Source organism: Polistes dominula, unplaced genomic scaffold (assembly GCF_049000335.1).
Source record: "Polistes dominula isolate Pdom_NZ unplaced genomic scaffold, Pdom_raw_medaka contig_80, whole genome shotgun sequence".
NCBI lineage: Eukaryota > Metazoa > Arthropoda > Insecta > Hymenoptera > Vespidae > Polistes > Polistes dominula.
In genome coordinates, this window is record NW_028301111.1 from 1,306,334 (window position 1) to 1,333,044 (window position 26,711).

The following is a 26,711-nucleotide window of genomic DNA, read 5'->3' on the forward strand; positions in this document are numbered from 1 at the left end:
CTAACCTTAAGCGTATCACACAGTGTAATGTAAATTCGCGCTAACCCGTCAGTTCAATTTCAACCGTCAAACTTGACGGATGTGTCTCTTCAAAGTTATATTATCTCGTTTGATTATACTTATTGTTTATTATATTGTGAATCAATCGTATATAAGAGAAATAATTTGATTGTTTTCTTATGATTATTATTATTGTTGTTTAACTATACGTATAATTTATATGGTGTACATTGAACACCCGTTATATTATGTATATCTGTGTTCTTTTTTTTTTTAACGATAATATGTGACGTTGTAAAAGACAATACTATATTTTAACGATAATAACAGCAGGGATTTGTTTTTCTTGAAGAAATAGAAAAGAACATTTGTTTGTTAATAATATTAGAATATTTTATTAATATACAAGGTGTTGTGTTTTCAACGTGAAGATCAAATTCGTAAAGCTGTGTTTTCCCTGTGACAACTCATCATGATATGTGAGTAGTTTAATTCTCGTATTTATATATCTTTCTATCTCTATCTCTTTCTTTCTTTCTTTCTTTCTTTCTTTACTTGTGTCCTTTTCTTTTCTTTTGTCCTTTTCTTTTTCTTGTTTCTTTTTTCTCGTACGCACGCGCGAGTGTATTGTTCTTTCTGAATGAATGATTGAATGAATGATTTTAAACGAACGTGATGTGGGGATGAATGAACTTAACTGACACATGTAGAAATAAAATGCAACATGTCGTCAATTTTATTTACATATATGTTTACGTATAGAAAATTCGTATATAATTTATATTGAAATACAGTTTCAAAATGAACATAATTTAATCAAGAAAGAAAAATTTTGGAAATATAATTGTGAAAATGTGTGACGAATTTTTTCTTGATATTTTTTACGTAATGCTTTTATTTTTTGTTTTTATTGTACTTTTTTTTATTTTTAATATAGTCAAATGAAGTACTCTTTTTTTATCAATCAATATAAATTAACGAAAAAAATCAGAATTGTTTGTTTAAAATAAGATTATAAATATTTATTCTGTTTTAAATTAATATTATTTATCTATAAAAATAAAAATAGTCAAATGAAGTACTTTTTTTTATCAATCAATATAAATTAACGAACAAATCAGAGTTATTTATTTAAAATGAAATTATAAATATAAATAAATTTATTCTGTTGTAAATAAATATTATTTATACATAAAAATAATAATAGTCAAATGAAGTACTTTTTTTTATCAATCAATATAAATTAACGAAAAAATCAAAATTTTTATTTAATATAAAATTATAAATATTTATTTTTTTGTAAATAACTATTATTTATATATAAAAATAAAAATAGTCAAATGAAGTACTTTTTTTTATCAATCAATATAAATTAACGAACAAATCAGAGTTATTTATTTAAAATGAAATTATAAATATAAATAAATTTATTCTGTTGTAAATAAATATTATTTATATATAAAAATAAAAATAGTCAAATGAAGTACTTTTTTTTATCAATCAATATAAATTAATGAAAAAATCAGAACTGTTTATTTAAAATAAAATTATAAATATTTATCCTGTTGTAAATAACTATTGTTTATATATAAAAATAATAATAGTCAAATGAAGTACTTTTTTTATTAATCAATATAAATTAACGTAAAAAGTCACAGTTTTTTATTTAAAATAAAATTATAAATATTTATTCTGTTTTAAAATTAATATTATTTATCTATAAAAATAATAATTGTCAAATGAAGTACTTTTTTTTATTTTTAAATGAAATAAAATAAAATATTTTTAATATTATCTAATAATAGTGGTCTTTGTAAAATGATCGATTAGAGTTATGATTAAAGATATTTATCATTTTTATCATTTAACGTGATAATAAAATGTAATTTTATTTGTACAACTTATCTCTCATTAGTGACGAAGAGAAAATGACGTAATGCATTACGTTCAACGTTGATATTTTTAATCCTTTTTTTTATTATTATTTTTTCTTTTTACTTCTTTTACTTTTTATTTTTTTTTTTTATAAAAAAATCATCGATTATTTTTAGATCGTATAAAAGTATAAATTGCAATTTTTTTTTGTTTAAGAATATCATAATTATTATTACAAATTATTAACAAGATATATCAAAAAAAAAAAAAAAACAACTTATTTACATCAATATTTTGTTAGTGTCACATCGTTTTATAATTAAATATAAATTTATCATTAAAAAAAAATAAAAATTATAATTTAAATCGCAATTTATGAACACATGCAACCATTGAATAACTTTCTCCATGGTTAAGATTATTTCAACATAAAATGATTACACTTAAAGTCAAAGATTCACAACTGTTATGTTCATCTTGTTTAACGTATTTTTGTAAAAACTTTTTTTCATTTTAATCTACGTAAATTATATTCCTTTTTTAAATTCATTTTTTAATAGCTTACATTACTTATTATTATTATTATTATTATTTTTATATATTTATTCCTACAAATTTATTTTATACAATTTGAATAAAACGGTTATAATGCGTGGTTGAAAAGTTTTGAGCTTTGAAGAAGAAGAAAAAAGCAATTAATTAAAAAAATAAGAAATTAATTTGATCGAAAAAAAAGGAAAAACAATTAATTAAAAAAAAAAAAAAAAAATGAAAAATTATTAATTTGACTGAAAAAGAAAAATTGTTTACGTAGTAGTTTTTTGTGTTCTTTCTTCAAATTAATTAATGTTGTTCACTTACATTAAATTTGTGAGATATATTTCAAATGTTTTATAAATTTAATTTAATATATTATTAATTTGTAATTATTAATTTGATAAATTTCCGTTCATTTGAAAATGTACGTTTGATTTATTTCCACTTTTGAATGACTAATACATATATATATATATATATACACACACAGATATATATCACAACGATTATATAATTACTTGAGCATGACGTTGCAAATATTTTCGTGTATTTGCGCCAATAGAATTCTTTCAAATATTTTTCATCTTGTTCATTGTCGAATAACAATGCTAATTTGAGATTAACCAAGGACGTTTTAACCAAAATAAAAAAAAAAACAAAAAAAAAATATAAAAAGATTATAAAATTAATAAAAATATAATAAATTTATTAAATAGTAATTTTATTTAAAAATAAAAAAATAAAATCAGAATTGTACCGAATATAAATAATTATTATTTATATATATATATATATATAATAAAAGAATAATTTATTAACTATTTTATAAAAAAAAAAAAAAAAAAAAAAAACAAAAAAACTAGAATTAGAATAAATAATTTGTATTATTTTTATATATAATTAATATTATAGTATTAATAATAATTTAAATATATTATACAGGGTGTCCGAGATTTTTCCGATCCAAAAAAAAAATACATGTTTAATTTTTTAATTTTTTTTTTTTATTATTTTATTTTGTTTATTTTTTTTTATTATTAATTTTTTTTTTTTTTACTATTATTGATCTATAATAATTAAAAATTGAAAAAAAAATAAACAAACAAAAAATGCATTCCACATTTCAACTTTCTTATAATAATAATAATTAATAATAATGATTATTACTAAAAAAATTATAAATAAATTCATTTTTAGATAAATAACATCGAATATGTTAAACTATATAAACATTTCTTTTTACAAACAACACTTTTGTTTTGACTCAAGTTAAAGTAAGCTCATTTGACTCATGTTCAAATAAACTCATTTGACTCATGTTCAAATAAACTCAAGTTGACTTATGTTCAAATATGTTCAAATTGATGAAGACTTTTTGTTTAAATAATATATAAATTACACATTTTTGTTGGTTAGTTGTTGATACATAGATTATCTACACAAACGCCAAAAGTAACATTCAAAAATAGTTTCAAGTTGTGTTGCATTTCTTCATTTTGTTCAGTGCCAAGTCCATGGTCAAGGAATTGACTTGGAAATTGGTCACACACAGAAGAGGTTATGTATAATCCCCTCGTTTCCGGTCAACGTCTAATTGTCTTTTATTGAATAAAATCACCTTGTATATTATTTTTTTTTTTCATCAGTACTTTTTTTTGAATTTATTTATTTTTTATTTATTTTTAAATTATAATTGACAAAGGGTAGGGAGAGGTTCATTGAACTCGTTCAATTGATTAATGTAAATAATATTTAATTTAAAGGTTATGTTGTTATTTTTAAATGAACGTGAATCATTTATCAATTTTAGCATAGTTTTTTTTTGGAAAATGAACATTGGAATGAATTTGATAAAATGAAGTATTAATTGTAAATATTAAAACAAATTTTTTATTAATTTACATGATTTGTTTTTTTCTTTTTTAATAACAATTTTTTTTTTGAGTAAATTTTAATATATGAAATAGAAAGAGAAAATGAAAATTAGAAAGAATTTGGTAAAATGAAGTATCAATTGTTATTATGAAATTTTTATTTTTTTTTATTTATTATTTAAATAATTGGTATTTATAATAGGTATACAATTTTACTTCGGCCATTTTTTTTTTCTATAAGCCATCTGTAGGAAAATAGGGGAAGCAAAGATATACATTTTAATAATAATATAATTTTGTTTATTTATACGTATATATTATTTTTCGATCAAAAAAATCTCGAACACACTGTATAATTATTTTAAATTATTATTTATTAATCTTATAATATTAAATAATATATATATATTTATTTATTAAATTTATAAACAAATATTATTTCAAATGAAAACAAATTCGTTAAATTGTTTTGATCGACAAAATGTCGGACACACTGTATAATATATTTAAATTATTATTTATTAATATTACAATATTAAATAATATATAATATAAATTAACAATATATTTATTTATTAAATTTATAAACAAATATTATTTCAAATGAAAACAAATTAGTTAAATTGTTTTGATCGACAAAATGTCGGACACACTGTATAATATATTTAAATTATTATTTATTAATAATATAATATTAAATAATATAGAAATAATATATATATATATATATTTATTTATTTATTTATTTATTAATCTTATTAACAAATATTATATCAAATAAAAAAATTCGTTAAATGTTCGCGTAAAATGTGGCAAAAACAAACCTTTAACCTAACCTAACTATTTTTTGATTAAAATTGTATAAATTTTGGAATGAACGTAATTACATTTGTAATTTAAAATCATGTTATACTCGTGTGAGTTGATAAAACTATTTGATTATTTATTTTGTCAAATTTGTTTGTTTTTTTTTGTTTTTAAATATTTTATGTAAAATAATAAAACACATGTACATATATAAACTTGAGTGTATATATATAATATACAATGTTTAGGTGCGATGTTCACACTCATACATACACGAACTCATGTTAGTCAATTTGATTGTATGTATATGTTAAAATGTTTAAATCTAACACACACATGAGAAAGTAATGACGTAATTGCCGATCGATATTCTTACGCATTGCGCGAACGCGCGCGCGCGCGCATACACATATCTATATATATATATATATATATATATATACAAACTAAAATATATATATATAGATATATACAAACTAAAATATATACATATAGATATATATGTATATAATTAATAATTAATTAATATTTATTTAATAATTTTTATTTAATTATACAAATAAATAAAAAATATGTATATATAATAATAATAATATAATATTAATTTTTTCAACTTATATTATTATTATTTTTATTTAATAATTATATATATTATATTTATATAATTATACTATTATTATTATAATATTTATCTAATTAATTAATTTATTATTATTATTATTATTATATATATATATATATTTGTTTCATATAAATCGCACGATCTAATCCAAATGAAATCAAAACTTTGAATTGATTAGATTAATCAGCAATGATTAAATGAAATTGTATTCTTGTTTGTTCTATTTCAATTTTTTTTATCAGACATCTTAAATTTCTATATATACATATATATATGTTTTTATAATTGAATATTCTTATCTGTTTTATTTTTTTTAATTTTTTTTTACAATTTAACATTTTTTTTAAATATATCAATAAATATATTTGTATTAAAACAAAGTAACAATTATTGCAAATAATTTTTCTATCGGATTAAAAAATTAAAAAAAAGAAAAAAAGATTTCAATAGAAATTAAATTTATTAAAATGAAAGAAAATTATAAAAATAATAAATAAATAATTATTAAATATAAATATATAGGTATATATAATTTATATTTAATGTTGTAGAGTATTAATGATAAATAATTTATTAATTAAATATTGCTTACTTTATTAATAATAAATTAATTAAATTTAATTAACTTTCTAATTCAAAAAAACAATTCTTTTTTTTTTTTTTGCATCGATCAAACATTGAATATATTTTGTATATCTTATATATATATGTGTGTGTGTTTGTGTTTGTGTCATTTATGAAAGTCAAGGTCATTAGTAATAGACAATAGGCTAGCATCCAAGAATATTAGTTGCCAATTGTTGAGAAAAACAATTTCCCACGAATGATTCATGTATGATGATGCTTTTATACATGTGTTCGTATAAGTGTGTGCAATAACACACACATACGTAACAAACAAACAAAACAAACAAAACAATGATAACACGATAATATATTATCTATGATGATTGTTCAATGAAAAATAAAATCTAAAAAAAATATATATATACTTCAATTAATCATACTTGTCTTATTACACGTCGATAGATAATTATTATTAATTATATTTATAAACAAAGAAACGAAAAAAATAGTAAAAAAGAAAACAAGAATGATTTAATATAAACAGATTTAATTTGTTATTAAAAACAACGTTGTTTTTATTCGATCATAAATAATTAACTGTGAAATAACCGTATTTGATCGTATTTTTATTGACACACGTAGTATGATAATTAATAAACTTGTTTTGTTTGCAGATCAAAGTCAATAAAAAATAAATTATTTATATTTTTTGTTTACCATAGTTTCAAATCTATTTGTCATTTTCTTTGTAAGGATTTTGTTTTTTAATTTAATTTAATTTAATATTTCAATATAGGTTAAGTCAAATTGTATTCAAATTGTAGTCAAATTGTAGTCAAATTGTAATCCATATCAATCGAAAATAATTGATTGAAATTTTTTGTTCAGAATAGTTATCATTTGAAATTTAATTGTCATCTTTTTTGTGGGGATTTTATTTTTTTTTCCAATTTAATTTAATTTAATTTAATTCAATTTAATTTACTATTTCAATATAGGTTAGTTCAAATTGTAGTCAAATTGTAATCCGTATCAATGGAAAATAATTGATTGAAATTTTTATTTTAGTACAATTATAATTTGAAATCTAACTGTCATCTTTTTTGTAGGGATTTTATTTTTTTCCAATTTAATTTAATTTAATTTAATTTAATTTACTATTTCAATATAGGTTAGTTCAAATTGTATTCAAATTGTAATCCATATTATTCGAAAATAATTGATTGAAATTTTTGGTTTAGTACAATTATCATTTGAAATTAAATTGTCATCTTTTTCGTGGGGATTTTATTTTTTTCCTTTTTAATTTAATTTAATTTAATTTAATATTTCAATATAAAAGTGTAAGGTCAAATTGTATTCAAATTGTAATCCATATCAATCGAAAATAATTGATGGAAATTTTTGGTTTAGTACAATTATCATTTGAAATTTAATTGTCATCATTTTCCTGGGGACTTTATTTATTTTAGTTATTAATTTAATTTCATTTCATTTAATATTTCAATATAGGTTGTTAGTTCAAATTGTATTCAAATTATAATCAATATTAATTACAAGAAACTGATCTAAATTTTAGGAAATTTTATTGCCTCATTTTTAATTCTGTGGGGATTTTTTTGGGGGGGAATTTTTTCTGTGGGGATTCTTTGGGGAGAGACCTTTATCTAGGGTTTTCTTCTGTTTTTTTTTTTTAAATTTGATTTGATTTTATATTTTGATATGAGGTAGTACAAATTAAATTCAAATTGTAATCGATATATTAACGTTATTGGAAAATTTTCGAATAATTTTCAATAAACCACACTAGTCAAAGTGAAAATTATTTTCGTAATGTTAAGTTCAATTTCTTGAATATCGTCCAAAAAACTGACACTGTCAGTAATCTAACTCTTTTGGCCCTAACTAAAGTTTCTTTATCTGTTAGTTTTTGTTACGTAAGAGAATTGAGATATATATATATTTTATGAAAAATCTTTTTCGGTAATATCTCGAATATTCGTGATGTACAGTTAACGATATATAGTGCTCAAACATGAAAGAAGAAAATGGCTGAAAGCCAATTATATTAAATCTTGAAAGCTTTGATTCTATCTTTTTAGAGGGTTGTTTTTTTAAACTACAGTTATTTCTCAACAAATTCATTCGTCATTTGTAATATTTATTTATATATTTTTATATAAATTATGTATTAATACATACACACACACATACACACAAAGAGACTCATGTACATAAAAATATAAATATATATATATATATATATATATATATATATATATATATATATATATATATCTTAATCTATATAAATTACGTGTCATGTTGTTTGTCCGCAATGGACTCCTAAACTACTGAACCGATTTTAATAAAATTTTGCACACTGTGTGCAGTTTCATCTAATTTGAAAGATAGGATAGTTTATATCTTAATTTATAATCGCAATATTATTTTATTGCGAATTATTTGTTTATTAACAAAGAGTCATGATTATCTCTGTTAGTTCGATAGTAAAATATATTTTTTAATATAATTTTTCTAATTTATATTTAATTTAATTTAATTTAATTTAATATTATAATATTATAGTATATAGAAAATATATAAATATAAAAAAATTAACAAATATATTTTATATATAAAATTATATAAAATTTATATAATGTATATTAATAATATAAAATATATAATATATAAAATATAATTGAATAAAATTAATTTAATATAATTAATATAATTAAATAAAAAATAAATGATATTAATATATATGTATATATATAAGACAAACTAAAACATAAAATGAAAAAGAAATTATTTATAAATTTTACATAATTATATTAACAAACAATTATTATTAATGATTATTGAATTTTATTTTTTCATTTTCTATTGATTACCAGGAAATGCAGTTTACTGAAAAGAGATACCTGAAGTAGTAATTATAGTCTCGTGAGAATCGTGCAATCATTGAAGTTAATTTTTTAATAAACATTAAACACACACACACACACATATACACATACACATATAGGATATATATCGAATTGGCCAAGGTTCACCGCATTCGTTCGTTCGTTGGTTCGTTCGTTTGTTCGTTCATTCGGCCATTTCATTTTCTACGTTCACTTTTACGCAATCTACAAGAAAACGATCGACCTTTTTTGTTTCTTTCTTTCTCTTTCTCTTTCTCTTTCTTTTTCTCTTTCTATTTCTCTTTCTCTTTCTATTTCTCTGTTTTATTATCCACAATTTTAAAACAGAAAGATTAAAGTAAAAACATAACGGATTGTAAAGTTTTAATGATTGTTTAAATTTCTATTTATTCTGTTTATAATTAAATTCAATCATTTGTAATTTTGTATTTCTATCTTTTATACTTATTTGCATTTTTATTTCTCTATACTCATATATATATATATATATATATATATATATATATATATATATATATTTAAATTAAATAAATACGAGTCACATTCAAAATTTATTGTTCAAATTAAATTATAACTTAAATAAATAGACAAAAAGATAAAACTAAAAAAACACCAAAAAAAAAAAAAAACAACATATATATGTGCCCATAATTATGATAGTGGTCTCTAAGTCAAAATTAAAAAAAAAAAAAAAAACATAAAATGAGTTTATCAGTTATTATGCACCACATTATTTATTATGCACTACATTATTTTAAACTAAATAAATTCAATGTAATTTGAAAACGATATTGTCAACAATAATAAATCGTTAGATAATGTTTTTGTTATTTTATAATATTATATAGAATTTATATAAAGTGTTCAAATATAAATCTTGAAATATATTTCGAAACAAGAGATACAAGAAACAAGACTTACTTAGACCACTTTCATAATTATGGGCACATGGTACATATATATGATATAAAATTTAATTAAAACATTAATTTTTATAATTACATTATTTAAATCAATTAAATTTGTTAGAATATATAATATATAATAATAATAATAATAATATATATTTATTGTTATATATCATTATTGATATATATCACTGAATATCATATGAATCATTGCAAATATGATATTATATATCATATTATATATAGTATATAAATAAATATATATAATATTATATATATATATATATTATATTATTGTATATATAAAAATTATTACATAATTTTATATAATTCCTATTTTTTAAATTAATTATATATGTATGGATAAATAAATATTCATTGTACATGAATTTTTTTTAATATTTTTTTTATATATTTTTTATACATGTTTTATATATATATATATATATTTTATAATATATAATTATAAAATAATAATTTATACAAATTTATTCTAGTATTAGGTCATTAAATATGAAATGTCTGATTTCAAGATGAAAATAAATATTAAACTTTTAATAATATATAATGTAGAAAATATAAAATATTTATTATTAATATATAATATATTATATATATTTTTATATTTTATTTTAGATATATTCTTTGTATATTTCATTATAATATATTTTGTTTATCCAAACAAAAATCATTATCCATATATATATATAAAGTAATATATATATATTGCATATGTGTATGTAGCATGTACAATTTAAACATGACTAATGAACAAAGTACAATGTTCAAGATTATATTATTTCTCTAGCAAACGTTAATTCCACCTACGTGTAAGTTCCATCGATCAGGTTTTTTTTTTGTTTCTTTTTTTTTTTTTTCATCAAATCAATTGACTAGAAAATATATTTCCTTGTTACTTCATGCATCAAATATTTATTATATATATATATATATGTGTGGTTTTTATAGCCCAGATAATTATTTTTAAATATTTTTTTTTATCCATACTAATTAATGTTTATATTAATTTCAATTTAATTGCGTGACATTCATTTCATTTATTTATCACGAAAGAAAGATTTTTTTTAATTATTTTTCTTATTTAATTATTATCTACCATATGTCACATATATTAATGATAATATATATATATATATATATATATATATATATATATATATATATATATATATATATGTATATATATAATTAATTATAATAATTATTATATAATATATATAAATATATAAATTATATTATATAAAATAATTTTTATCACAATGATATTTATATATACAAATATATATAAATTATTATTATTATTATTATTATTATTATTATTATTATTATTATTATTATTATATTATTATTATTAATTGGCATTAGAGTAACTCGAAAGTTAATAAAATAAATTCAATATAATTAATATTAAATAATTAATATCTTTTATAAATAATATCATTAAATTCATATATATATATATTGAATATCAATTATTTTATTTTATTTTTTTTTTCAAAATTTTAATCACTCAAATATTATTTATCACTACGTGACTCATTTCTAAATATTCATCTTTCTGTCTGTCTGTCTCTCTCTCTCTCTCTCTTTGTCTCTCTGTTTCTCTCTCTCTCTCTCTTTTTTTATTCTCTTCCTTTTTTTTTATGTAATATAAAAAATAACATTTCGTGTCAGTCGAATGATACTACGATCGATCCTATAATAAAAAAGAAAAAAAAAACAAGAGAAAACCTTGCCTTATGTAACTATAAATGTCATTTACTCCTTTCACGTAACACACAACTATGGCTTCTTTAAGAACTCTATGATCCGTGATGATGATACTACCATCACTAGTGGGCTTTCTTGAATGGTAGTTCTGATATGATGATAGACACGTGTAACATGACGTGTTACTAAATAAGATTTTACACTACAACGACTTGACATTGCATCATTAAAGTTCCTTTGCAAATATTATATTCATATCTATATATAGAACTTTTAATATTTATTAAATATATCAAATTAATTTTATTCTAATATATATAATACATAAAATGTCACATTAATAATAAAATAAAAGAAAGAAAACACCAATCATTTTGTAATGTAATGAATCAGCCATCATGTCAGTAGTACATTTTGAAATCAATAAAACAAAGAAATAACATATTCTATATATATCTATATATAAGGTATAATTAAGGTTAAGAAAGAAAAATAAGAATCATTGTTACCCAGTAATTAAAATATCTTTGTGTATTTGTTTAATCATAAAACGTCATTAATCTCTTTGTTCCAGGTATCGGAGTATTTGAAATACGCGCTATAAGATAGCGTTGTGTCACGTGACGGTGCGGCTTATTGACCAAGCCGTACGCTTAACGCGAATGGTCAATTTCGGTCACGTGACTACGTTGTAACGTCAAGTCGGGGTTACCCGTCTGCTTTTCGATCGAACGGATAACACAACGGACCTTCGAAGGACAAAGAATTCGTGAATAATAATACGCGAAACGTAAAATCGTTTTACATCATTTACCGATATATCGTTTTGTTAATTTGAGTGTAACTCGTGTTTTATCATACGACAAAAAAAAAAAAAAGAATTTGTTAATAGATTCATTTTGAAAGAAAGAAAGAAAAGAAAAAAGAAACAAAATAAATCAGCTGTGCGAATAACATTCGCGGGATTATTGTTTCGATCTATTTGACAGTTCACACGAAACGTTTGTTCAGTTTGACAGTGTGACATTTACGAAATAATAAATAATATTTAAATGTTTATAACAAAAGTTGAAGATTAAGAATATCATTTTGTATTCAGTATTATTTGTAAAGAGTGTCATCTTTAAAAAAAAAAAGAAAATTTAATTAATATAGTGATAATAATTGATAATGATGATTGTGACGATGATTAAACATGGTTAAGTAAATAATAATATACAGTTGTCAAGATATTATTACTTATTAAAGAAGAAGTACTGTGATTCGTTGAGAAAGGGTGGAAGATAAGATTCTTCTCCCTTCTCTTGAAATTCTTCTTCTTTGTGTCAACGTCAAAGTCAACGTCAAAGTCAACGTCAACGTTTATTAATAATTTACTATAAAATTATTTATTGTCATTTGATCTAATTTATCTGTTATTAACGAAGATCGGTTTTAACTGATTACGATGTACAAGATGAACTACATAGGGAAATTTATTAGTAATTTTCGCGATTTTTACAATGAAATCAATGCGGCAACGTTAACTGGTGCAATTGACGTGGTTGTCGTTGAACAAGCTGACGGATCTTTCACCTGTTCACCTTTCCATGTTCGTTTCGGTAAACTCGGTGTATTACGTTCCAGAGAAAAAGTGGTTAGTTTATTTTATATTTACAATAATTATAATATAATTATTATTATTATTATTTTATTATAATTTATTTTATTATTATAGTGTGTATATAAATATAATTTATATTGACTAGTATAGTACTAGTATAGTATACTACTCAATACTAGTTTAGTACTATACTAGTCAATACAAATTATGTATATATATATATATAATTTATAATATAATAATATTAATAAATAAATTATTTCATTAATTAACTATATATATATATTATTAATATTATAATAATATTTGTTATTTAGGTTGACATTGAAATCAATGGAGAACCAAGACAAATTCATATGAAATTAGGAGACTCCGGTGAAGCTTTCTTTGTCGAAGAAGTTAGTTCAAATGGTTCACCAACCGATACTGAAATTCCACCGCACTTGGCATGTTCACCAATACCAGATGACAGTTGTTTTCCATCAGCCAGATTTAATCCATTATCAGATCTTCCTCAAGAACAGAGAGACAAGATACTCATAGATTCAGTTTTATCAATAGAGAGAGAAAAATGGGAACAAATGTCTGCATTGCCATCTGAAGAAAGAGAAAAATTTTTGATAGAACAATTTGCCGATCTACCAGCTGAACACCGTGACAAATGGCTTCAAATAGCATCATTGACAATTGAAGAAAGAGATGAAATGTTTCGACAAAGCTTTGGTACTATTTCAACATTGCAAAAGCAACAAATGATACGTGAACAATATTCGGCGTTAAAGTTGGAAGAAAAGGAGAGATTGTTTAAAGAAAATTTTCCTGAATTACCTGCTGAACAAAGGCATAAGTTTGAAAAGGCTTTGTTGAGCGACTGGAAACAGAAAGATGATGACAAGTGGGATGACAAATCTTCAAATGTTTTGAAAAACAATGAAGAAGAAATTTTTGACATGGAGGGTATCAATGATGATGAAGAATCACAGCCAATAACATCAATTCCTAAATCATTCGTTGCAGTAACATCGGAAGACAAGATACGTAAAATCAGTGTCGTTAAAAATGATTTCATACCAATATCTAATGACATTGAGGACAACGATAAAGCTAAATCAAATTATGAATCTAATTCATGCGTTATCAAACAAAGAATTCGTAAGATTGGTATTGTCAGTAATGATTTTATTCCAATAATGGATGATACACAGAGAAACAATAAAGAAAAGTCTAGCGATGAATCTAATTCATCTTCTAATAAAAAATTGTCGAGAGATGAGACTGGTGAAGAATCCAAAATTAATAATTCGACTAAAAGAAAGAGAAAGAGGAAGAGTATCATGAGGAAAAAGGGTTCACAAAGAAAAACAAGTAATGGTAGCAGTAGTCAAACAGAAATGAGTGAAACTGATGTCAATGCAACTGAAGAATCTCCTCATGGTGAAGCTGTAAGTTACATTAAATCATTACCAACACAATGTATACATTAATTTCTATTTATTTATTTATAAATATTTCTTTTCAAGATATTGAAAGGACCAAGTCCGGTGATGGAAGTCGACACGAAGAAAGATTCATCCAGTATTGTAACGTCAAGTGAAGAAATTTTGGAAAAACGTCCAGAAACTGATTTCCATTTCTTCAGTGATACAGAAATAACTAAGTAAGTTAATTATATTATATATAAATATAAAATAAATATAAATATGTAGAAGAAACAAATGAATTAATATTTCTAAAACGTTATATTAAAAGGAACCAAGATTCTAGGCCATGTTCACCTATACAATCAGATACAGAATTTGAAATGCGTAAAATCACACAAGAGGGTTGTGAACAAGAAGATGACAAAGCTCATCAACAAAGTTGGAAATGGGGAGAATTGCCAAACTTGCCACCTGAATCAACTCATCCTTCTCATAGAAATTCGGTTAATTCTTCAGTTGTAATTCCCCAATCTAATGATAGTAAGTTAATAATAATAATAATTAAAGTAAGAATAAAATCACATTTTTTTTATTGTTATTTTATTATAAATCTTCTCTTTCAAAGATATCACATCACGTATACATAGTCATTGGACAATATTCGTTGTAATTAAAACCACATTCATTTAAATCTTACAAACTAACTTGTAATATAATCCACCATGTCATATAACACATCATTTATTATTATTATTTAAATAACTATGTGTTATCAAAATCATGTTAATTAAAAATGCTTGACTATTAACAACATTGCTAAATGCTAATTTAAAATGGTAGCAGAGGCACATCGGTCAATGCTCAGTGGCATGTTCTCGTTTATGAAGAAGACCTCACGTGTGAGGCATAATCCAGAATCCGAAGGAATTTATCTTAGTGATTTAAATGCCGATGAATTGGATCCTGAAGTTGCAGCACTTTATTTTCCCTCATCTCATCGTGGAGCAACTGTGGTAAAAGGTATACACAAATACGCTTTGCTTGTTCAATGTTTTTAAACACAAACTACTAATTTATATTAATTTTGGACACAAAACAAAACTGCATACAACATTTGTTTAATCCAATGATATATTTGTATATTTATTTTAATTAAACATTTATTCAATTTTTTTCTATTAAAACTAAACCATTTTTGTTGTACAGATTGTATTAGGGGAAACTGAAAAGTAATGGCGTTACTACGCATGTCAAAATTGTTTCTAATATTTTCAATCAAAAAACTGATTGATGATTAATATAATATATATATAGTTAATTTATTTAATTATTGATTATTAATAAAAACTTGTTTGAATTTTGAGGTTAAAAAGCGACATTACTTTCTGGTCCACTTAATATAGGAAACAAAAATCTAATCTAATACAAATAACAATAACAATTTTGTATATATATATGTTAATTAATATAATTATGTGTCAAAATGAGTATTTAATTAGTTTATATTATTAACAATTATTAATTACAGATGCAAAAGTAAATGATGAAGAAGATACCGAATCCGGTAATGGTCCAAGTATTCCACAAAGTCCTAACAGCGTTGAAGGAGCCATTGGTGGTCCTAAATCATTGGACAGTGATTTTGAAGAACCCAAAAATTCTGTCTTCGATAGTAACTTTGAAATTAGTCTTTCATTGTGTGGTGGTTTGGATAGCGAGAGTGGTCCATCGAAGGAAGCTTTCCATCAAAATTTACTTCATTATGAAGATATTTGTACTGATCCTAAATTATACGATAATCCTAATTTGGTGGTTAAAATTAATAACAAATATTATAATTGGGCAACTGCATGTCCAATTGTCATGACCTATGCTGTCTTTCAAAGACACTTGCCTCAAAATACTATTGAAAATTTGTACGCTCAATGTATGCCGTTATTGATGCACGTTGATAAAAAACAATCGAGTACTGAAAAAGCTGAAGGTCGTAGTGGTTACAGTTCATGGTTCTCATGGGGTAGATCTAACACTCAAGCTAAAAAATCTCAAGAAATAAGTCAAGGTAAATATTAATTAAAGTACTTGAACGTTGGTCGTCCGGGATAAAACTTTTGAGCGGGTCGTAAACCAGACGAACGAAATTAACGAAGAACTTAAGAAAATAACTCAATCTAGGCAACTCATGTTTTTATTCGGTTAACAAATTACTCAGCTCGCGGTTGCTGTCTAGGTGATTAAAAATCAGGATATACAGGACAATCATCCTGCCGGTAGTCCTTTATGGTAGCGAATCGTGGTCGCTTACGTTACGGGACGAAAAGAAATGTAGGGTTTTCGAAAACAAAGTTCTTCGTAAAATCTTCGGTGCAAAACGCGATGAGGAAACGGGCGAATGGAGAAAACTCCATAACGTTGAAGTACATCGATTGTACAACAAACCGGACATTATCAACTTTGTAAAATCACGCCGATTAAGGTGGGCTGGTCACGTGGCGCGGTGCATGGGGGAGGATCGAACGGTGCACAAAATATTGGTCGGTATACCAAACGGGAAAAGACCACTAGGTAGACCGAGACGTAGATGGGAGGATAATATTAGAAGGGACCTGAAAGAAATAGGATACGAAGACCGCGAATGGAAGGATCGCGGTCAGGGACGGGGGAACAATGGCGGAATTTGGTATTTGCGGCAATGAACTTTCGAGTTCCTAATGCCAGTTAATAATAGTAATAATAATAAATATTAATTAAATGTATATTAAATTATAAATAATATATATATATATATGTTTAACTTTGATTATAGTTGATGGACCAACTTTGATTGGTGGAGAATCTTCTGAACAAGTAATTGAATGTAAGGAAGCTATTGTAATAAGAGACATGCCAACTACAGAAAGGTATGTAATAAAAAAAGAATGTTTATTTTGTAATATGAAATTAAATGTAATCATTGATATTATTTATTTAGTAATATTGATCTCAAGACTGATACGATCTCAACGATAATTTCTGTAAATATGGAAACCCATGAATTAAGGAATACACCTACCGATGATAGTTTGATCATGAAGACTGAAAAACCATGTGAAAGAGAAGGTGAAGGTTATAGTGGTAGTGAAGATTCTGATAGTAATCAAAATGATTTACAAGGTGTTAAAATACCAATTGAAAGAAGATCCTATTACGAATCTACTGAAAAGTATAGAAAAACTTTGAGATTGTCATCTGAACAAATAGTATGTTATTTATTATTTATATACAATTATAATATTGAGTTTATAGAAATAAATTAAATACAATTTTTTATGTTAATTATAGGCAAGTTTGAATTTGAAAGAGGGACCCAACGAGGTAGTGTTCAGTGTTACAACAGCTTATCAAGGTACCACTCGTTGTAAATGTCATATCTACAGATGGAGATGGGATGATAAAATTGTCATATCAGACATCGATGGTACCATCACTAAGTCTGATGTTTTGGGTCACATTTTACCAATAGTTGGAAAGGATTGGGCACAGTCCGGTGTTGCTCAATTATTTACTAAGATTAAGAACAACGGTTATAAGTTGTTGTATCTTTCGGCTAGAGCTATAGGTCAAGCTAAAGTTACCAGGGAATATTTGAAGAGTATCAGACAAGGAGATTTGTCACTTCCTGAAGGTCCTTTACTTTTAAATCCTACCAGTTTAATTTCTGCATTCCATCGTGAAGTTATCGAAAAGAAACCGGAAGAATTTAAAATATCATGTTTAAGTGATATTCAAGCGCTATTTCCAGAAGGCTCTAAACCATTCTACGCTGGATATGGTAACCGTATTAATGTAAGTGTATTTAAATAAATTATTATTTAATGTTTTTATATTATTTCAGTGTTACAAAATTTGAATAATTTTTAATATATTAGTAACAAATTGTGTGTGTGTGTGCTTTAGAATGAAAAGATCGTGTTAAAATGTAACTATACGGTTGCTAACTTGACTTTTTTTTGGAAAATGGAATTAGGTTACTTTCAAAACAAACTTTTTCATTGTTTCATTAATTAGCAAATTTTCGTGTTACAAAATTTTAATAATTTTTAATATTTTAGTAACAAATTGTTTTAGAACGAAAAGATCATGTAAAAATGTAACTATACGGTTGCTAACTTGACTTTTTTTTTGAAAAATGGAGTTAGGTCATTTTCAAAATAAACGGTTCATATAAGTAATATATTATATTTAATTATAATTTATGTTTATTTAATTTATTTAATTTAATATAATAATAACAGATTAATATAAGTATAATTTACGGTTGCTAACTTGACTTTTTTTTTGAAAAATGGAGTTAGGTCACTTTCAAAATAAACGGTTCATATAAACAATATATTATATATAATTATAATTTATGTTTATTTAATTTATTAATAATAACAGATTAATATAAACACAATATTAATATTTATTGCAAATAATATTAATTAATATGGCGGACCAGAAAGTAATGTCGTTTCTAAGCATATCAATTTTTATATTTTAATTAAAAGAAAACCAGTTGATTTTGATCAATCCAGTATTAACAATTTACAGAATAGATGAAACAATTTACAAATAGATTTACATAATAGATTATAACGCGAGATTGAGGTTATGTTATTAATTAAAAATAAGAACTCGTTAAAAATGTATTTGTTTGAATTTAAGACTAGAAAACGACATTACTTTCTGGTTCATCAATACTTTGTTTTTGTTTATATTATACTTTTTCTAGAAAAATATACGTTTGAATATTTTCTAATAATAATAATAATAATAATAATAATAATAATAATAATAATAAAATATACAATTAAATATTTAATTTGATATATACAGGATGTTTGGGCATATAGAGCTGTAGGCATTCCTATTATGAGAATTTTTACCATAAACCATAGAGGAGAACTGAAACATGAATTGACACAAACATTCCAATCCTCGTAAGTAAATTTATTTATTTATTTATTTATTTAGATATATATATATATAATTATTAACACAAATAATTATCATCTTAACTGTAATTAACACACAACATTTAATTTAATATCATTTAGATGCTATATCTTTTATTTTTTTTATCCTAACTGTATATAATTGTCCGCTTATTTAAAACGTTGTTTAATAACAAATCATAGCATCATTGAGAATGATAAAATAGAATATTTTAATTAATATATAACTTAGTAGCATTTAATTTCAGCTTTTATTTTGGATAGAATATTTTCAGATTTTTTTTTATTTAATACAATTATTTTATCAAGCTTGACTAATTAGACCACGATAATTTGTCTCTTATCGATGAACAACAACGTGGTTCAAATGAAACATTTCAAATTTCCAAGGACTGGTTGAATGTGTTAATAATTTCTGTCAATTTTCTAACACAATTAAATTAGCAGTATTTCTTTTTTTCTTTTTTACATTTACACTTTATTATTTATGTAACATGACACAAGTAATAATTTAATTGTGCAATCGTCATGTGCGACTGTATAATATTTGTTTAACACAATATTGAAAGAATTAATCTGTTTTGTATAAGGTAATAAATTAATTTGTTGTAATGTCATACTTCAAAATTATAGAATTTAATATTACGAAGATAAAATAATGACAAAACAATACAAATATAAAAAAAACAAAAAATAAATTCGTCAAATTTTGAATAGGCTTTTGACAGGGCGGATATTTCTGTGATTACAGCTACGCGTGTCAGTGCGATATCGTCAATGAGTTGTTTCCACCACTGCCCACGTCAAACGTCCAATGATGATGAACACAACCATTTTTTTTTTTTTCTTAATTAAAAATTACGTAGACATTACGTAGAATTTTTATTAGAGAAAGTTATTAGTGTTAGTTAAATGAAAAAACAATGAGCACGATTAATTTCAATTTGTATCATTGAGAGAGAGAGTCATTTATGGTAGCACGTATATATATATATACCATTAATTTAAAGTCAAATCAAATACCCAGGGAAAATTACAATAATTTGCATGAAATTTTCTGTTGCATATATTGAATTGTTGTTGTTATTGTTATTGTTTTTATATATATATATATATATATATATATATATATTTTATTTATTTATTATAAGAATATTTATACGAGCAGTATTTTAAATATGATGTATATTGACTCTGTCAGTATTTTGTTCTGTCCAATACAGAAAATAGTCGCGTTTTTAATAATTCCAATAGGAGTTTTTTGTTGTTGTTGTTGTTATTGATATATTTCAATTGTGAAAGTACATACATCACATTATTTATTTAGAAGTATTGTGTCTCTCATTGTATTTTAAGGTATTTTGGTTGTGCTACACTTGGTATCTTCCATTATGATTTCTAGGGTAAGCACTTGTTGGTACACACTGTAGCTTTTATTTTATTCTTTTGTTTATAATAGCTTTTGACAAATTTTTTTTTTTTTTTTTTTTCATTAATTGCAAACATCGTTCATATTTCTATATTCACGAGTTCTTCATGAATCCAACACATCATTGTTCATCGTGTTAAATCACATTTTTAAATGGGTGATTGAAATAATTCTCAACAAAAAGACCAAAAAAAAAAAAACATTTCTTTTGTAAATTATTTCATTTTTTTCCTTTTTTTTTTTATTAACAATTTTTAATGTGTATCACATTGAAGTTTATCTAACTAACAAGATAAATGATGTTTATTAATCTTTTGAATTTATGCTCCTAATTATTTTCTTTTTAATTAGCTTTTGTTATTTTTCATCTAAAATCCTTTGCACTCGAATGGCGCCGATATGGCGCCGCCCGGCGGCTGATTTCAAGTCATTTGTTACTCAATCTGTTTATTTATGATGTGTGATAAAATATTTCTTTTAAGATATACTTAAAAGGGTTGAAAAGGGTTTGTAAGGTTTACTCTGATCGTAATACACCTGAAGTTAGGCCGGAAGTAACATTTTGTTGTGATACGCGTCCTGATAAACACCTAAGATACATCTTGGGCATTGTTTTATGAAATATCATACAAAAATTAATTACAGAGTATAATATTTCACAAATTTTCTTGCTTTTTTGATATAAAAATAAATCAATTGATAAAATTGGATTATTTGTATACGTTTGTTTGTTTATAAATGACTTTAAAGAAGTACGTGTAAAATGGTTCCTTAATTTGGCTGACATTGTTTCGAGTTGCTGGTTAGTGCAAATGAAGAAGGGCCTTGAGTGCAAAGGGTTAATATACAATAAACAAGTATATAAAATTAGGATAATATTAACACATTCGAGTACCGGTTATAAAATAATGAAATTCTGAAAATGGTTGCTTGAAAAGAACTTTTGAATTAAAAGAACAATGATTTTTGCATATATTCTCTTTATAAATATATAAATATAAATTATTAATAATTTAAATTTATATTTTAATAATAAAATATAATTATTTAAATATTATATATATATTTATTTTAAATAATTAATTAAATATTATTATATATATTATATATATTAATATATTAATATATATTAATTAATATATATATATTAATATATTATTATAAATTATAATATAATATATTAATATTATTTTTATATAATATATATATTTATATATTAATATGAATTACGTCAGCACAGCAACCAGGAATAGAATTTGAAAAGACCTGTATTCACATCATCGGTCACGAATGTGTTAACATATACCTAAATTAACAAAACATTAATTTATAATAAAAATTGTACAAAATATTCATTTTTAGAAATTGTACAAAGTATTCATTTTCATAACAACACATTAAACAAAAAAGTTTGATTATAATCACTGCGTATTACATTTATCATTACAGTTCTATTTATTACATTACAAAATGTAATTCATCCGAGCTGCTTTATCTGATATCATCGATTTGAAATAATTATCAAATAATGTTGCACATCAATGATAAATAATTATATTTTTCTTTTTTCTATAAAATCTTAAATAATCTTCTCTTTTTGTTTTTATTTCAGATATTCAAATATGAGTGTCATAGTTGATCATCTATTCCCAGCATGGCGTGAAGAAGCTGCAGATGAATTCAGCAACTTTGCTTATTGGAGAGAACCGATTCCTGAATTACCTAAACTCGATGATCACTTTACGCAAACTCAAACAGTTTAAACAGATTAATCTTTTATTACTGGAGCAATAATAATATTCGTGCTCATAAAAAGGAAAGAAACAAACAAACAAACCTAAAACAAACACTATCGTCATTTATTATAATTAACTACTACTACTATTACTATATTTGTACCCCTATACTTAAATGTAGTGTTCTTGACTGGTGCAATTCAGTGACATTATACAAGAACAAGATTATTATACTCTTCTAATCGTCTTCTTACATGTTAAAGAATCCTAGTAGTAGAGCACAAAATATTGAAAAATATTCAATACATGTGTATTTAATCCTTTCGTTATGAGCGCCGGAATTAAACGGCCTCCACTCGACGACCTGTGTGTACGAACGCCGGATCTAAACGGCACCCACTCGACGATCTGTGTGTACGAGCGCCGGATCTAAACGGCCTCTACTCGACGACCTGTGTGTACGAGCGCCGGATCTAAACGGCCTCCACTCGACGACCTGTGTGTACGAGCGCCGGATTTAGACGACCTGTGTGTACGAGCGCCGGATCTAAACGGCTTCCACTCGACGACCTGTGTGTACAAGCGCCGGAATTAGTCGGCCTCTTCCCAACACCTGTGAATACAAGCGCCGGATCTAAACGTTAACTCGGCTGCATGATGTCTCATATGGTGGCGTTACACCTGCAGAGCAGACTGCCGTAACGAAAGGGTTAATATTAAAAAGACATTAATAGTATATTACATACCTAGGGTGGTAAAGTAAGGAATAGCTTAGAGCACATGTAATTGTTGTCAGAGGCTAAGCCGAGGTCAACTATTACATGTGCTCTAAGGCTTTCTTATTTATTGCCCATGGTGTGTATACTTTTTCTCTGTTCGACGTAAACGAAAAGCGGCAACTTTGTTTTGCACAGCAGGAGAAAAGTTGACGCTTTTCTTTTCGGAGGGAAGACAAAATATCTCTTTTTAATATTAAATACACATGTATTCAATATTTTGCAATATTTTCTACTCTACTAGGATATATTATCGTCTTTTTTTGTTGTTTTGTTTTATTATTAATTAATATTTATTACTAAGAAAATCATAATCATTGTATATGTGGCTATTATGATATGTAAATTCACCATTATTGATATTTCGAGCTTCAGTTTTTCAGTTCATTGACATTCCAAAACAAACAATAGTAAAAAATGAAAACACCCTATATATATATATATTAATCAAATGCATTGTTTGAAATTATGCAAATCATGAAAATTCTGTTGCACCAGTCAGTGCACAGTAAAACTATTCGAAGAAAAGTAATTTTGATGCTCTTAGTAAAATCAAAGTATAAACCTTGCTTTTATGTATGCTTGAAAAAAAAAAAAAAAAACAAAAAACAAAAACAAAAAATGGATAAAAAAAAAAGCGTATAAAATGTGTACTCGTAGTTTGTGAATCTAATCTTGGAAGTATAATGTGACTCAAATTACGATCAATATTATAACAATGTTCCATTATTAATTATTATTAATAATTTAATAACAGGGCTGCTTATTTGTGCTAGGAATTGATTTTTGTTTGTTTTTGTTAGGTTAGAATTTTTCTTTAAAAACGACTTTACGTAGCGTTGATTATAAATTCGATTTTTGTTAACAAAAATATTCATTTAGTATATTAAACAAAAAAAATCATTTGTCAACTGTATAATATATATATATATATATTTATGTATGTATGTATTTATATTATTATATATAAATATATACATATATATATATATATATTTATTTATTTGATTTACAGTTAATTGTTTTTCAATTGATTCAGATGTTTTTTTTTTGTTAACAAAAATACTCATCTAGCACATTAAGAAAATATATATATATATATATATTTATATATATATATATATATATATATTTGATTCATAATTAATTGTTTTTTGATTAATTAATTGAAACAAAAACAAAAACGAAAACAAAAAATTATTTATTTTTGTACAATGTATTTGTTGTTTAGTTTAACGTGCTGTGAAATTGCCATATCTATGACAAACAATTAATGTTAGATTTTTATTATGTTGAAATAATTGAATTTAATTTAATAAGACTTTTCATCATCTGAATAGTGAACTTATAATAATAAATAAGCTAATATATAAATATACGTATATATATATATATATATATATATGTATGTATATGTATATGTTTTTTTTTATAGGACACATTATCATAGGATTTGATTCCAATTTTTCTTTTTTTTTTTCTTTAAGTTAATTCATATTATAATATTTATAATCATATGTTTATTTATACATATATATATATATATACTTAATTGTTTAATCGAATAATGGTTCTCATAATACGTTCTATGCCACATTGTCTTTCAAACAAATGGAAAAAAAAAACCTTTTTAATCGAACTGTAACTAATTTCTTTTTTTTTTTGTTTTTTTTTTTTTTTTATTACAATTGGTAAGAAAAATTATTATTATTATTATGAATATGATAAACAAAACACATCGATGTATTTTTATATTTTAATCGACATAATTTGTTCTTATGATATGCTTAGGTTTAAGTTATTTAAGGTATACACACATACACACACATACAGAGACAAAAGTACAATTTTTTTTGAACCAAAGAAGATAAGAAAAAAGGGGAATTAACGTAACCACTAATTTGTGTAATTTTTTGTGAGACAATTTTTTTTATTTAAATAGAAACAAAATGTTCTGGGAATTTAAAAAAATGAGCTTAAAAAAAAAAAAATACCCGTGATTTTTCGTAAGATTATAATTTATATTTTATTTTGTTTAGTTTTTTTTTTTTTTTTTTTTTTTATTTAATAGAATGTATTATTTAGTATATATATATATATATTATGACAATACCCTCTTGTTTGTAATTCGTAATTTTAAATCTTTAATTATTGTTAATGTAAATACATATATATATATATATATAGTAAGTCATTGTTTAACATACACACAGGTACACACATACATATTTTTCCTTGTAAAAGTTTTATTTTTCTTTAAATTCAAATTTGATTTATTATTTTATATACATATATATATATATATTTTTTTTTTTTATTTTTGGGGGTTGAAATAGAAAAAAAAAAAACGTATTGTGTTTAAAAAAAAAACAAAAAAAAGTACAAAAATAAATTTATCTTTACAATCATACGTATTTATACACATTAACACATTTAAAAATTATTTATTATTAATATAACTTTTCATTGTATTTACAAATGAGTCAAATTCGTGACTGTAACGAAATCTTTAATCAATGATTTGAATTTTTTATTCGCATAGAAGTAATATGAGACGTATAAATAAGAAATAAAAACAAAATGATTTCATCATAAATTTCATTATTATTATTATTATTATCATTGAATTTATAAATGAGTCAAATTCGTGACTGTAACAAAATGTTTATCAATGATTTGGTTTTTTTATTCGCATAGGATAATATATATATATATATATATATATATATATATATATATATATATATATATTAATTTTCTTTAATATTGTGATAATAGTTTTTAAAGATAATTTACATTTAATGAATTTTACATTTGATTTCTGTAAAATATCATTGGATACATATATATATATATATATATATATATATATATATATATATATATATATATAATGGGATCTCTTTTTAGTGAATG

At 23.2% G+C, this 26,711-nt stretch overlaps 1 protein-coding gene across 2 annotated transcripts; it reads left to right on the forward strand.

Annotated features, from left to right (window-relative positions):
- Lpin (phosphatidate phosphatase LPIN) lies at positions 1-26,044 on the forward strand. 2 transcript variants are annotated; one of them, XR_016178025.1, is made up of 13 exons: positions 1-479; positions 12,429-13,490; positions 13,775-14,899; positions 14,978-15,114; positions 15,207-15,418; positions 15,719-15,898; positions 16,407-16,940; positions 17,685-17,778; positions 17,850-18,117; positions 18,200-18,703; positions 19,736-19,839; positions 20,606-21,257; positions 22,896-23,035. XR_016178025.1 is itself a non-coding variant. In XM_089176768.1 (12 exons), the coding sequence occupies exons 2-12, from the start codon at positions 13,302-13,304 to the stop codon at positions 23,044-23,046; spliced, it is 3,498 nt and encodes a 1,165-aa protein (XP_089032894.1). In that variant the 5' UTR covers positions 3-479; positions 12,429-13,301; the 3' UTR covers positions 23,047-26,044. The 2 variants fall into 2 exon arrangements, 1 of the variants encoding a protein (XP_089032894.1); XM_089176768.1 differs by lacking the exon at positions 20,606-21,257 and having other exon boundaries at positions 3-479; positions 22,896-26,044.
- Positions 26,045-26,711: the final 667 nt, after the last annotated feature.

What these genes read in the sequence shown, in the direction of transcription:
- Lpin (XM_089176768.1), top strand. Translation starts at nt 13,302, where the DNA reads ATGTACAAGATGAACTACATAGGGAAATTTATTAGTAATTTTCGCGAT. An exon ending in AGTGATACAGAAATAACTAA is followed by an intron (nt 15,115 to 15,206) that starts GTAAGTTAATTA and finishes TTATATTAAAAG; the next exon opens with GAACCAAGATTCTAGGCCAT. An exon ending in GACATGCCAACTACAGAAAG is followed by an intron (nt 17,779 to 17,849) that starts GTATGTAATAAA and finishes TTATTTATTTAG; the next exon opens with TAATATTGATCTCAAGACTG.